This window comes from Cydia pomonella, chromosome 20 (assembly GCF_033807575.1).
Source record: "Cydia pomonella isolate Wapato2018A chromosome 20, ilCydPomo1, whole genome shotgun sequence".
Lineage (NCBI taxonomy): Eukaryota > Metazoa > Arthropoda > Insecta > Lepidoptera > Tortricidae > Cydia > Cydia pomonella.
The window spans coordinates 68841-81643 of NC_084722.1; the positions used below are offsets into that span (position 1 = coordinate 68841).

General features: G+C 44.8%; 1 protein-coding gene across 1 annotated transcript in view; it reads right to left on the reverse strand.

Annotated features, from left to right (window-relative positions):
- Positions 1-2220: 2220 nt before the first annotated feature.
- LOC133529278 (uncharacterized) overlaps positions 2221-12803 on the reverse strand; it is a 60609-nt gene continuing 50026 nt past the window's right edge. The window contains exon 2 of the mRNA XM_061866975.1: positions 2221-4317. Coding sequence (XP_061722959.1) covers positions 2686-4314 — 1629 coding nt within the window. The 5' untranslated portion in view covers positions 4315-4317 and the 3' untranslated portion in view covers positions 2221-2685. The remainder of the gene's footprint in view (positions 4318-12803) is intronic.

Genomic DNA, 12803 nt, shown 5'->3' on the forward strand with positions numbered 1-12803 from the left:
CTTGTAAAGATGTTGGTGACGTCGACTGTACATGTTTATGTTTCCGATTCAAGCCACAAGATGGCAGACCCTCCGACGCGTACGGCCCCTATTAGAAACGGGCTCTTTAAACCATTTTAGTACATACGACCTAAACGACGAACGCAACCTTGGTTACCTTACCTCGATACTGTCGCTTAACCCCTTTATCATTATATGTATATCGGCACTACCCTTTCAATGTTGTAAGTTCATAGTTTACTGCTACCCAAAGGTTGTCTGGAAGAGATCGCTTTTTAGCGATAAGACCGCCTGTTGTAACCTAGCTTTTAACTGTATAATTTTTCCTGTATGGTGCCCAATAAAGAATACTTACTTACCAATCGAAATGCAACAGCTCTCTCTGTGTCTCTGCTCGACGAATGTAGCTCGCACAGTAACCATCAGGCATAGCGGAGCAGCCAAGGTGCTCAAAGATATCGGAACATACACTTTTAATGTCTCGATAACATTGGCTTTGTTCACTTATTTGTGATCTCCTTGGCCACCCCGATATATCTGATCCTCCACAATTGTTAAACCGTCCAGGTCCACCGATTGTCAGTTAAAATGGCTGCTGTTAGTACAGTGTTAGGGTTTACGTTACATTGGACATTTTATGCCGTTAGCATACACAACCAAATTAGCTTGAACCCTCAATGGCTCAACAATTAAAGTCCGTGACTGTACTCGAGACTCCCAAATTCCCAACACGCTAAGTAGGTATGCCCCGACTTGGCAGGGACATAGCATATACATATTCCTTACATGCATAGGAGCCGTGAGCGTTGTAGGGTCTGCTCTGCCATCTCGTGGCATGAATCGGATACATATACTGTAGGTACATTAACTTCACTACAAGGCAAGTGCAGCCCCAGTGTTAGCCCAAAAGTTAATGCAACACATTGAACCTTAAACTGTAACCGTTACGGTTTACGGTTCCATTTGTAGTGGTCATTTGCAATTACCGTTCGGCCAACACTGTGCTGCCCTCTACAGTTACAGTACACGTACGTTTTCTTGTGCATTGTAGGTTCTGCCATCTTGTTACTACGCTCTACGCTACTAGCTTTAACTTGACATTTACACTTCGCGCCAATACAGAGGGGGCTTCTGTGCTGCCCTCTACAGTTCATGCACGCTACAAGCACAGACTACAGGTCAATTCACAAGAGCGTGCACGAATGGAACGAAGGAGTGAATGAAAATATCTGTGTGTATGACATCAACCAATAAAATGGCGGCTCTGACTACACAGTACTTACTTTACTCTTTGCTATACAGAAGCTATACATTCATACATGTGTCATACTATGAATGTATATACTCATACTATGAATGTTTCGTTCATTCCATTCGTGTCAGCTTTCGTGAAACGGCCTGTACACAGACACCGCATTATGAAGCGGTTACAAGGAGCACAAGGTTGCACACATGGGTGAGCCTCACAACCTGGTTGTATTTTACACCATTTTACTATACTTTAATACCTAGTTACAACCGCCAGCCCTGTTTTTGTAGATATCTTTAATATACACGAGTGAGGTTGTAAACTTGTAATTGTAGGCGCAACTGAAATAGGTAAGCGATGGCGCATTTATACTAAATGAGTACGGGAGCACGTATGTCTGTGGTGATTGACGGTGACCTCTATTGTCTTGTATTCCGTCACTCCGTCTCCGTCTAGTCTAGTAGGCGAGGTGGAGTACCATACTCCTCAAAACTCGAGATAGAAACTAGAGTGGTCGGACTCTACTTTTTTCTCGTTGCAATAAGGTCCACGTTCACTGTCTCAGCGATGGCACATTTAGAAAATCAGGGTTTAGCTACAGCCATGGAACCATGCTACAACATGGATTTGTAGTATTTGTAGTTGTCTAGTAGTTGTTGTTGATTAGAAATTAGTTTTTTTTGCAATCTTTCTTTTCTTTAATTCTCACCAGTGTGACAAAGAGAATATACATAAATATCCTTACAGATCAGGTGGTTTTATTTGTAATTTTGTCACGAGGTATGTATGCATACAATCAGTCTATGCAGGGGGGGGGGGGGGGGGGTTTACCACTCTCTGCATCTGACTGTAAATTCACAGACATACCTTTAGAATGATTAACTTTACATCGCAATTAATTGGCATTTGATGTTCCTTTTGGCTACTCCATTACTAAGCCATGCAATGTGGGGTAAATGAAAACAAGTTAATGCGAGGATTTACCTTTTATTTTCAACTCCTGCCGTTCTGCTATAGGATCTATTTCAATATTCACCTAACTATTCCAACAAATTGCATACAAAATGCTGGCATACATTTGTTCTCGACTGTTCTAAACGCTCGGTATCGCTCGCCCGAGCCACGGCCGTCCTCGGTATGGACGGGCGCTTCTTCGTATACTTATATAGTCCATTTGTTTCTGTCCATCGCGCCGGTGCCACCCGACGGACGCAATTATAATACTTATACACAATACTCGAATATCTCAATATTCACTTTCAAGTCACAAAAATGTGTCACAACGCATGTACGTCACCGTCTACGTCTCAACTATTTACAAATACAATAAATAGGAATAGAAAATAAATGCTTACAAAAATATAGTTAGAGCACGGGGCGTACTGTGGCTAATTTAGTATGTGCCGGGTTCGTGACCGGCGTCTGACTAGACGGTGTCACCGCTGCGGCGGCGCGTCGGGCGGGACCAGCCCCAGCTCCGAGAGCACCTGCGTGACGCGCGGCACCAGGCGGTCGGCCCAGCGCCACAGCGCGGCGTCGCGCACCGGCTCGGCGCGCAGCTCCTGGCACGACTTGCTCAGCGCCGTCACGCAGTCGGCGCGGTAGTGCTGCAGGCGTGCCTGCTTCGTGTCCAGCGCGTACGACGAGCACGCGCCGCCCAGGCACGCCAGCGGGAAGTGGTTGTGCAGCGCCAGCACGCGCCCCGTCTCGTGGAACGCCTTCACGTACTGGCCGGGCTTGGTGAAGTTGCGCGTGCGGTACACGTGCTGCAGCATGTGCATGTAGCGCGGCGCGCCCGGCTCCCAGCCGTGCTGCAGCTGGTCCAGGTAGTACACGTTGGACGCGTGGAACGACGACCGCGGCGGCTTACCGGCCGCCGGGGCGGCCAGCGGCATTACGCGCTTCAACAGCGAGCTCCAGTCGGGGTCCTGCAGTGGCACGATCACCTCATCCACGTCCAGCAGCGCCAGCCAGCGGTACTGGTACATGTGTCGGTACAGACAATCGTTGTATGGCACCAGCTCCATCTGCCGCTTGTGCGTCGTTTTTTTCTTCAGATACATATGCTGCAGGCCCGGCAGGTTGGGCTGCCCGCCCGGAAGCGTGATGGGCGTGCTCTCCACTATCCCCCGCGCGCGGTAGTAGGCGAGAACCTTGCTGATGTTGGGGTGGACTTGAAGCTCGTAGAAGAACACTTTGTCGGCGCCGAGCAGCCGCACGAGTTCGATCCACTCGACGAGGCGCACGGACAGGTCCTCGTGCTGGAAGTCGAGCCCCTTGACGCAGACGGCGAACTCCTTCTGCGCGCGGTCGGGCGGCTCGTCAAAGTGCACCCGCAGACAGTTGGTGGCGCGGTCGCACGGCTTCTCCACGAGCGACACGGCGGCGGGCCGCAGCGCGCGCACGTCCGCCGGCAGCACACAAGCTAGTAAGTAGGGCTGCAGCACGCCATCGCGGTAGTTGCCCCACTTGCTGTTCCAAACGTATTTGTATTCGAGTACGCGCACAACAACAGGGTCGGGTCGTTCTTCGAACCAGAGCTGGCAGTGAGTGGGCAGCGTCGGCTTGATGCGGTCGTGCACGGCCAACAATCTCACGGCGGGGCCAATGCGCGAGGCATTTCGTGCGTCAAGATAAGCGCCGTAAAGATGAAACACGCCCTGACTCGAGCGCAACGTCTGCCAATACGTGTTGTGGAACTCGAGGTCGAATACGGAGGGGAACGGCGCGCAGTCCTTCGACTTGTAGAACTTGTTCTTATCGTTGCGGTGCTTGTGCCAATAGGAGAGCGGGAGCGAGGGCAGCTGGCGCTCGGCGTCGGCGCGCAGCTGGTCCTCGGTGAGGCGCGCGTCGGCGGCGGCGGGCGTGACCGAGGGCGCGGGCGTGGAGGCGGCGGGGTCGGACTGCAGCAGCTGGCGCGCGGGCGCGTGATGCGGCGCGGCCGGCGGCGCGCGCAGGCGCGGCAGCCACACCACGCACAGCGCGCCCCAGCACACCAGCAGCAGCAGCGCGCGCGCGCCGCGCCAGCCCGCCAGCCGCGTCGGGACCCCGCCCGCACACCGCATCACCTGGAACGCGCAACACGATCATGTTAATATTGGTTTTCACTTCGATGACTTTCGGGCAAATATTTAGGTAAATTATATTTAATACTTTAGTTTGACTGGCCAAACAAATCAGGCAGAGTATTGTACATTGTACATGTGCGTGTACATACATAACTATGGAGGCATGAATTAATGCAAGCGTACGAAGAAGTCGAATGGAATGCTCTCAGAGTGAGTGGATCCGATTGATCGCAACATATAGTATTGGTGAAATGGTGTAGCATAACGAATTCTAACGACGACGGTATTGTATAGTATTAATAAATAATCCTTAATAACTTATTAATATACAAGAATATTCTACGACGCGCCCTTCAAAAAATGACATACGATGATACAGAGAACTTACTAATAGTCGTAAAATGATTTCTTACTGTACTTTGATATAGAATACTTAAATAAGTTATTTTGTTAAGGTTATCACCCTACCAGATTTTTATTGTGTACTATTTATAATTATAATTAAGTGAATAATTACAAATTAATTAATATGGTCCTATTCTGCCTGAAACACAGGAACTCCTAGTTCAGGCATTTGTAAACTTTTCCTTATCCTTAATCCTTAGTCTTTAAGTGCTAACACTGTACTTATACTGTTTTCAATAAAATTATTTGTATTTGTATTTGTATTTGTAATGAAATGAACATTGGGTTACGGCCGTTTACGACTTCCCTACACATCATTTTTATTACGAGTACCGAAATGTTCTTCCACCCGCGTCCGACGGGGCGGGTTGGCACACCGGATCCGACGTCGACATGTTTGTCGTTTATCACTAGCAGAAGACAGGCACCCTCAGGATCGAGGTCCCGTGGCAACACTCGTGGCAGCGCGGTGGTTGAGGGTCACGGTTCTTACGCGAGATACATGATACATGGCATTGCTTGTTAGCGCTCATAATGCTACGTGTCAATGGTCAAGTGTCAAGAGCTGTAGAAAAAAGGTTTTAGTAAAGAGGTCAGCCTTCAACGACTTCGAATAGGGCTGTTTCCAATTTTTTGAAACGCTTGTAATAGGTACGTTCTATATTCACCAAACGTTGCCCTAAAATTTAACTTTACCTTATAAACGACTTTAAATATGTTAAATTAATAAAATATATTTTGACACATGCTTTCGCGCCCAAAACGCTCTTTGACAATTGTGTGACGTCATAGTTTACGGTTTGACACATAACTATGTACACACGTAACACTAACGCCCCCCGTTGTTTGTTCTCAGTACATAATTTGATACTCAAGCCGTAGCCGTAGCCATTTAGGTGGTGGGCAAGCTGTGTATGCGTGCGTGTGGGTTTCTAACCAACTAATAAAATATGTTTTCTGCAATAATTGAGTTATTTTATTAAATCATAAAGTATTCATTATCCTTTAGCATTTCTATAATGTTAATTTTTAGTGAAGATATCGAAGCTTCAATTAATTGCCCACCACCAAAATGGCTACGGCTTGAGTATTAAATTATGTACTGAGAACAGATAACGGGGGGGCCTATCGGGAAAACCGAAAATCACATATTGCGGGGATCTTTCTCTTTTACTCTTACTAAGACGTAATTAGAGTGACAGAGAAAAATGCCCGCAATTGACAAACTTCGATTTTCGCGGTTATACCCCAGTGTCAACCGAGAGTTGTGACGTCATCAGAATCTTCAATGTCGTTTCCACTTGGGTCACGTGACGTGTGTTTAAAGATATTTTAAATTCAATATTTACAAAAATATGCTCATTAGAGGTCCACTAAAGATAGTTTAACATATTCTTATAATCCATAAGAATTTATTGGGATACTATTCTGCCCTAAGATTTGTAGATGGAAACAACCCTATTAGAACGGGACCTTCTCAGATATCAGTTTCTCTGTGCCTTTTGCACCGATTGTATCGCCGAGCCATCAATCACGTAAAGCTTTTGGTGAGCAACAGCGTGGTCAGCTGAATCTACTGTTTCTTTAAACGATCAGCAGCCAAAAATAAAATTTAAGAAGAACATTTTTAAGGAACTTGTAACTTTTCTAATATAATGTGTCGTGTACAGTTCACAAACATTTCTCTTAAACGTATGTACGAATACACGGAGTTGACGAGATAAATGAGCTGAATGTAATCCGGTCAGTCGGTCAGCGAACGGGATGAGATTATTGTTAATTATTGTGATCACCAGCGGCCGCCGCTGCCGTGCTGCCGGCAGGTGCCCGGTCGACATGTACGAGTACAACCGTCCGGCCGAGAAAGGCCGTGTACGGCGTGAGAACTATATATTTCTTCACACTTCAAAAGGCACATCATGGTTTATCGCGTGATGAATACTAGTTAAAACATCTATTAAGTAAATATAAACGCCAGCGTTGTTTCTTTTTTTTTTTTAAATTAAGGTTCACCAACAGTGTCAACAACAACTTATAGACTAATAGTACATTTAATTACGATTGCGCCCCCAATTACAGGTGAACGCAGCACGGATTAGTATTCTACTCTAAACATCTATCTAATAGGTAGGTTATCTAGGTAGCCACTTCCTATAACAGTCAGTCGAAGCCCCCAAGATAATTCTGCGGAAAATTGGCGACTGAGTGTGGGAGTGTCACCATAAAAGACAGATTACTATGAAAATACGGTATGACGTTTATAGCGCTTTGACTATTTATCACCAGTGGTTGGCGTTTTGAATGCAACACTGCGGTGTAATGCAGTTGAAATAGTACTAAGGATACAGCTTTAAAACTGCTCGAAAATGCTATTTAATAATATATAAAATATACCACATTAAATAAGCAATTATCGTTATCATTTACCCCAAGGTGCAACCAAAAAGCCGATCACTGTTTATCACTGCTAAATCGGTCTAGATCGAGCAACTTACACAAACTCTATTCAGTTACTTTATTATCTGTTCAACACACAATTATATTATAATTTTAATTCCTGTTTATTATGTTATTTGTACTAGTTATGTAAGTTGACATGTAATCACCTATTACCAATAAATAATGAGAATGAGTATGAGTATGTATATGCTAGTGCAGTTTTGAGGATAATAAATAGTCTATGCCAGTAGTTCCCAAAGTTGAGTGCATGGGTTCCGACCCGACTAACAAAAACTGCCAAATACGGGACTCACATGTACTTACTTACGGACTCTTTGGACCCGCTTTTTCATCTCATCCCCGAAATAGGTAGCCATCAAAGTTATGTTTTCATAATCATGGGTGGAAATTACAGATAATACGTTCATCTTTGTTTTTCTTGGCCCACTCAATATTCGCTCGCGACCCACCTATGGGTCGCGATCCATAGTTTGGACAAAGCTGGTCTATCGGTAGTACACGACTGAAATCAAAGCTTCGTAAACAACGTGGGTTTACAGACGTTCTTCAGACGACAAAGATTGACGCGCAAAAGGGACATAGATATAGTTGTTATATTTAAGCCATCTAAATTTAACTGTCCCTGTTCTCCGCTGTTTTTGCCTGAAGTTTTTGCTTGCAGCTCGCTTCTTGCTGCGCCCGCGGCGCTAACGGCGCGGCCCCCGGCGCAGGCGCTGAGAGGAATGCAACGGTAACTGATCACTGCCCACAACACTATCATATCGACACAAAGACTGCTCGTCGATCTTATATCGACGAGGTAAGGTCTATCTGTGGCTAGCTATGTATGCACTTAGTATATCGACATTGACCATTCCTCAATCTTATTGCGACGACATAAGGTCGACAAATGGTTACTTATGTGTTGCAGTCTATTATGCGTGACAAGTTACCTGACGGGGTCAGTATTAATTAGATCATAGATCGGGCTAGTGTAAGGCTTTCAAAGTTTCAAATAAACATGTATCAAGGTCACTTAGTGCACGGATAAATTCAAAATGTACATTTACTTTATTAGTGATCGAGATTACTTGTTGTACCTACTGTACTGTAATAATGATAGGATGCAGGATATCGTACCGATTGAAACGTTAGAAAAACTTTGTTTTCCTAAAGTTTCAACTTCAATAAGACAAAGTTATTAGGGTCCGATTCTCAGTGTGGCTACGTACACAATTATTCCTTGTGTGACGGCAATTATTTAGTCATTATTTGCGTAAGACTCGATTGTAAGATTAAGCATAAATTAAACATCAGTACGAACACGTATAGGCTTTGCTTAGTAGCCTTGACGTCAAAGTTATCCTGATGATCATCGCTCGGATCGGAGGCTTGATGGCACTTCGCTAGACGTGCGCTGCATGCGCGTACCTGATGTCCACGCGCAATTGCGCATCCTAAACTACTACTGATTGATACTACCGATGATATAGCCTTCCCGCCAATGATGCTTTTCGCGGACAGTCTACGAGAGCCACAGTAAATTATTGTCTTCTCACCTAAAATAACGCAGTTTTTACAGATACCCATTTGGTAGTTTACAATATCGGTGTCATTAAGAAGGCTGAAAGTCATTCAAAGGGCAATGAAATAGAGTGAGCTATGCTCAGAGTTTCTAAAGCAAGCAAATTAGATGATGATGAATTCACTGAAGATCGCCATCATAATCATAATACAGATAAATACAACAGATGTCTGCTAGTGCTAAGGTAAGAAGATTCTCGAGTGGAGTACCGAAAGCAATGTGGCACAGTCCAAAAGCCCCCGAAAAAGTAGGTCAACATGAGGCCAACCATCTGGTCAAAGTTCTAAGAAAGCCGATGTTGAGGCCTTTGGACGTCTTGCATCAGATGATGTTACCTTGATTGATATAACTTTTTCCTTGTTAATTCCTGTCTAGAGCGTTACGAGTGGTTAAATTGTTGCTATTGTCTCCGTGTCACAGCTCGCAAGCAACAATAGACGAGGAAACAAAGTCGCGTGGCAGTGACTGAGATCTTGAACTGATTGTCACAGCCACAGCAAGGGCAACATAGTAGAGGACGCGGAATCTAGTATTTCTAAGATTTCCGTCTAAATTTAACTAGGTATTTAATATTTATGTCTTAAGGGCCTACCGCGAACACCGAAGTTAGCATATTTCGGGCCTCTTTCTTTTTTACTCCAATTAAGGCGTAATTAGAGTGACAGAGAAAGTGTCTCGAAATTTACGAACTTCGATTTTCGCGGTTATTACCCTGGATGTCCACAATCACAAGGCATCAAAGTTTCAATTGGCGGTTCTAACAATCTGTTCTTTACAATCTTCGTTTTGAAGATTTGTTAATCTTCGATTGTGTCGATATATTTAGTTGCAGGATTACTCAGCGCGGGGACAGAAACAGACTAAAGGCAAGTGGGGTAAGAAAAACATAGTTTAAAAGTGGAAAGCCAGGATTGAACCTATCCCGAATTTGGTAACCTCCGCCCTAACCTTACTTTCTCGGGGAAAGAGAAACCGTATGAGGAAAGTCCTTCTACATAAATATTTTAAAGTTAGTTTTATTTTTAGTATTGTAATTTACTTAATTTTTAATGTCTTTAAGTATCTCTAACTAATAATTGTCCATATAAATGTTTTTCTTGCCCCAAAGTCTTACCTTGGTGCGTAGACAAGATGCCAATCGTTCACGCTCCATTGCGTAGCGTAGTAATCTCTCTATCAGTCTTCCCCATTAGTGCGACAGAGACAGTTGCATTTCGTTCGCTGCGGAGCGTTAAAGATTGGCATCTTGTCTACGCACGCTTAACTGAAACTATTTGTAAAAGGTACTTACATTGTATTCAATATTTTTAGGTGTTACTTTAGATACCTAATTCTTCAACATCATGAGAGTCTGTCAGGCCTTGATTCTGTAGACAGACGTTATCTGTTTTTGTATCTAAACCTGTTATTTACTACATTAATAGTTATTCACAATTTCGCTGATTACGAAACTCATTAGCCTTGAGGACCTAAGCGAGGCTAATGATGATGGCGTACGATTTGGCAAACATTATAAAAACAAAGAGTCGTCTCGATTGAATCGATCACACAGAGCCGGCAATTACGTGCATGTGTGCGCAGGAGCACTGTAATTGCTTGCTGGGCGCACGCTCTTCCATTAAGACTAAAGGGGAGCCTGCCGCTTCTCCATACAAACTTAGTTCCCATTTTCCTCTCTGGATATTAACATTAAAGACAATATTTTTACGTGATTTGATGTAAAGTCATCGTAACTTTACCCCTTCCTTTGATTGTTTTTGATTTTTTAATTATTATAAGAGTGAGAGCTTATAAAAAAATATGGAATTTGTGTTGCTCCTATAACTTTTATAATCATCTGAAATGGTCCAACGAAGAGGCACAGCCATGGTTAATACATATACAGTGGATTTTGTAGAACAATTTCCATAAAGCCAATATCCAGGAAGGAAAATGGGGACTACGTTTATATTGAGAAGAAGTCGTCCACTATGTTTTGAAGCATATTTGTTAGTCGTTTTGTAAAGGATTTCACGCCACTGCATCGAGGCTCGAGACGAGATGCGTTATCTTTGGGAACACTAGAAGCAATTATAAAGGCGCTCATTTGCTTGGAAAATACTACACCGTACGTATACTCAATTGCATCCTGCATTATATACCACACAGCCAATTTTTAGCTTTAGATTTTTTGTCAATGTTTGTAATCATTACGTGAATACAAGCTGTAAAACTTATCCCGAACCTGTTCTACCCATCTGGTTGGCCAGTCGATATAGGCTTTACAAGCTCCGTCTAGAACGCAGGTCGATCTACTCGTATAGTCGGGCAGACGGAAGTCGCATTAGGGTCTCCCCAAACCAGTCGACGCGGAGTCGGCTTTCGCCGAGTGTTTTACACCACACTATTCGCATTTAGCCGATCGACCGTCTCCGCGGTTGGACACCTGCGTTTAGCAGTCTCATCCTCCTTGCGGCCGTAGAGACGCCCGATCGCCTGCGACTTGCTATCGCAACAGTCGTAAAGCGACGGTCGGCTCTCCCGTGCTCCGTCCTGCCGTCGAGACGTCAGACAGCACATGTACAGCCGTTGAGTCCGACGAACAGATGTAGGACAGCGGGTGATCGGCAATCGTAAATCTCATTTTTGGAGACTGGTTGTTAGTAATAACCTGAGTTTGAAATTGAACAGACCTGTAAGATTATTTTCCTTGGTAATTGTTACATATTATATAATAACCTGTGATGATGGATATTTACGTAGACGACGGGCATGGAAAAAAAGGCTTACCAGCATTTTTATCGTAGCCTACTTGTTGGAAGAGCTAGAACAGCAGCAAAAGCGGAGGCGACCGTGGGTTGATTCTTTGTGGCAATATAGATTAAGTGAAGGTGAATTTAATTTACGATATCCTCGGTTGAGACTCGATCCAAAAATGTTTTACGATTATTATGGCCGTCATCGGCTCTGTTCGGCCGTCGTCAGCTATGTTCGGCCGTCGAAGACGCTGATCGGCTTCCGCCAGCTCTGACCGGTCCTTATCGTAGGTACTCGGCCGTGATCGGAGCCGTTCAACTCTTTCCGGCACCGTACGGTGGTATAAGGAGATTTATGAATGCGAACGTGTGCGGTAGGCTGCAAACAGCGTCGTACGAATGCGAACAGCTTTACGGCAAAACCCCGTTTTCCCGTCGAAAGACGTCGTTTCGCGTGGGCCGAGCCGATTTACGACTTATTCGCTCTTATTGCGTTGACATAAAGCTTTTTCCGTACGCGATTTGCCGAAACGGCGTCGACTAGTTTGGGGAGACCCTTATGCATGCGCGCGCGCACCGCGCAGGGCCGGCCGCGGGCGCGGGTCGACGCCCGCGAACCTGTTCCACCCGTCGCGTCGGCCGGCCCTCCAGTCGGCTGCCACTCGACAAAGCTCTATGTTATTCTTAGGATTGCATTCAGCAACATTGCTTTCAATCTGGAGGTCGCGGGTTCAATGTGTTCAAACCGCGGCTCTTCGGGAACTTGTGTACGAAATATCATTTGATATTTACCAGTCGCTTTTCGATGAAAGTAAAGATGGTAAGGAAACCGGCCTAATCCAAATAAGGCCTAGATGGCCTAGTTTACGTTTTGAGTTGGAAGTTCAGATGGCAGTCGCTTTCGTAAAAACTAGTTTTTCTTTGGATTAGTTGCTAGGTGGACCCCTCACCCAAGTCTCCGCTAGCATCCGATGAGCCGTGGCAATAAGCCTGTACAACGCGAGGAAGATCACATGTACCTAGCAACATTGCTGTTTGCAGCATCGACGCGGGCGAGGACTGTCAGGCTCCTTGATAAAATGAGTGACGATGTGAAAGAACATTCTAATCGTGACAGCGCCATTATTTATAACAAGGAAGTCGTCAGTGCCATCCTCCGCGTCGAGCAGTACAGCTTGCAACGTCGTTATCCGAAGCGTAAATACCTACATGTATAATTGAATATAGCTGCAACATAGTTAAGCAGTCGGATCACTGTGTCCCAAAACTTGTGAACCCCATTCAAAGTTAGTTAACTTTGTTGAACGCTTATCGTCGCGTAT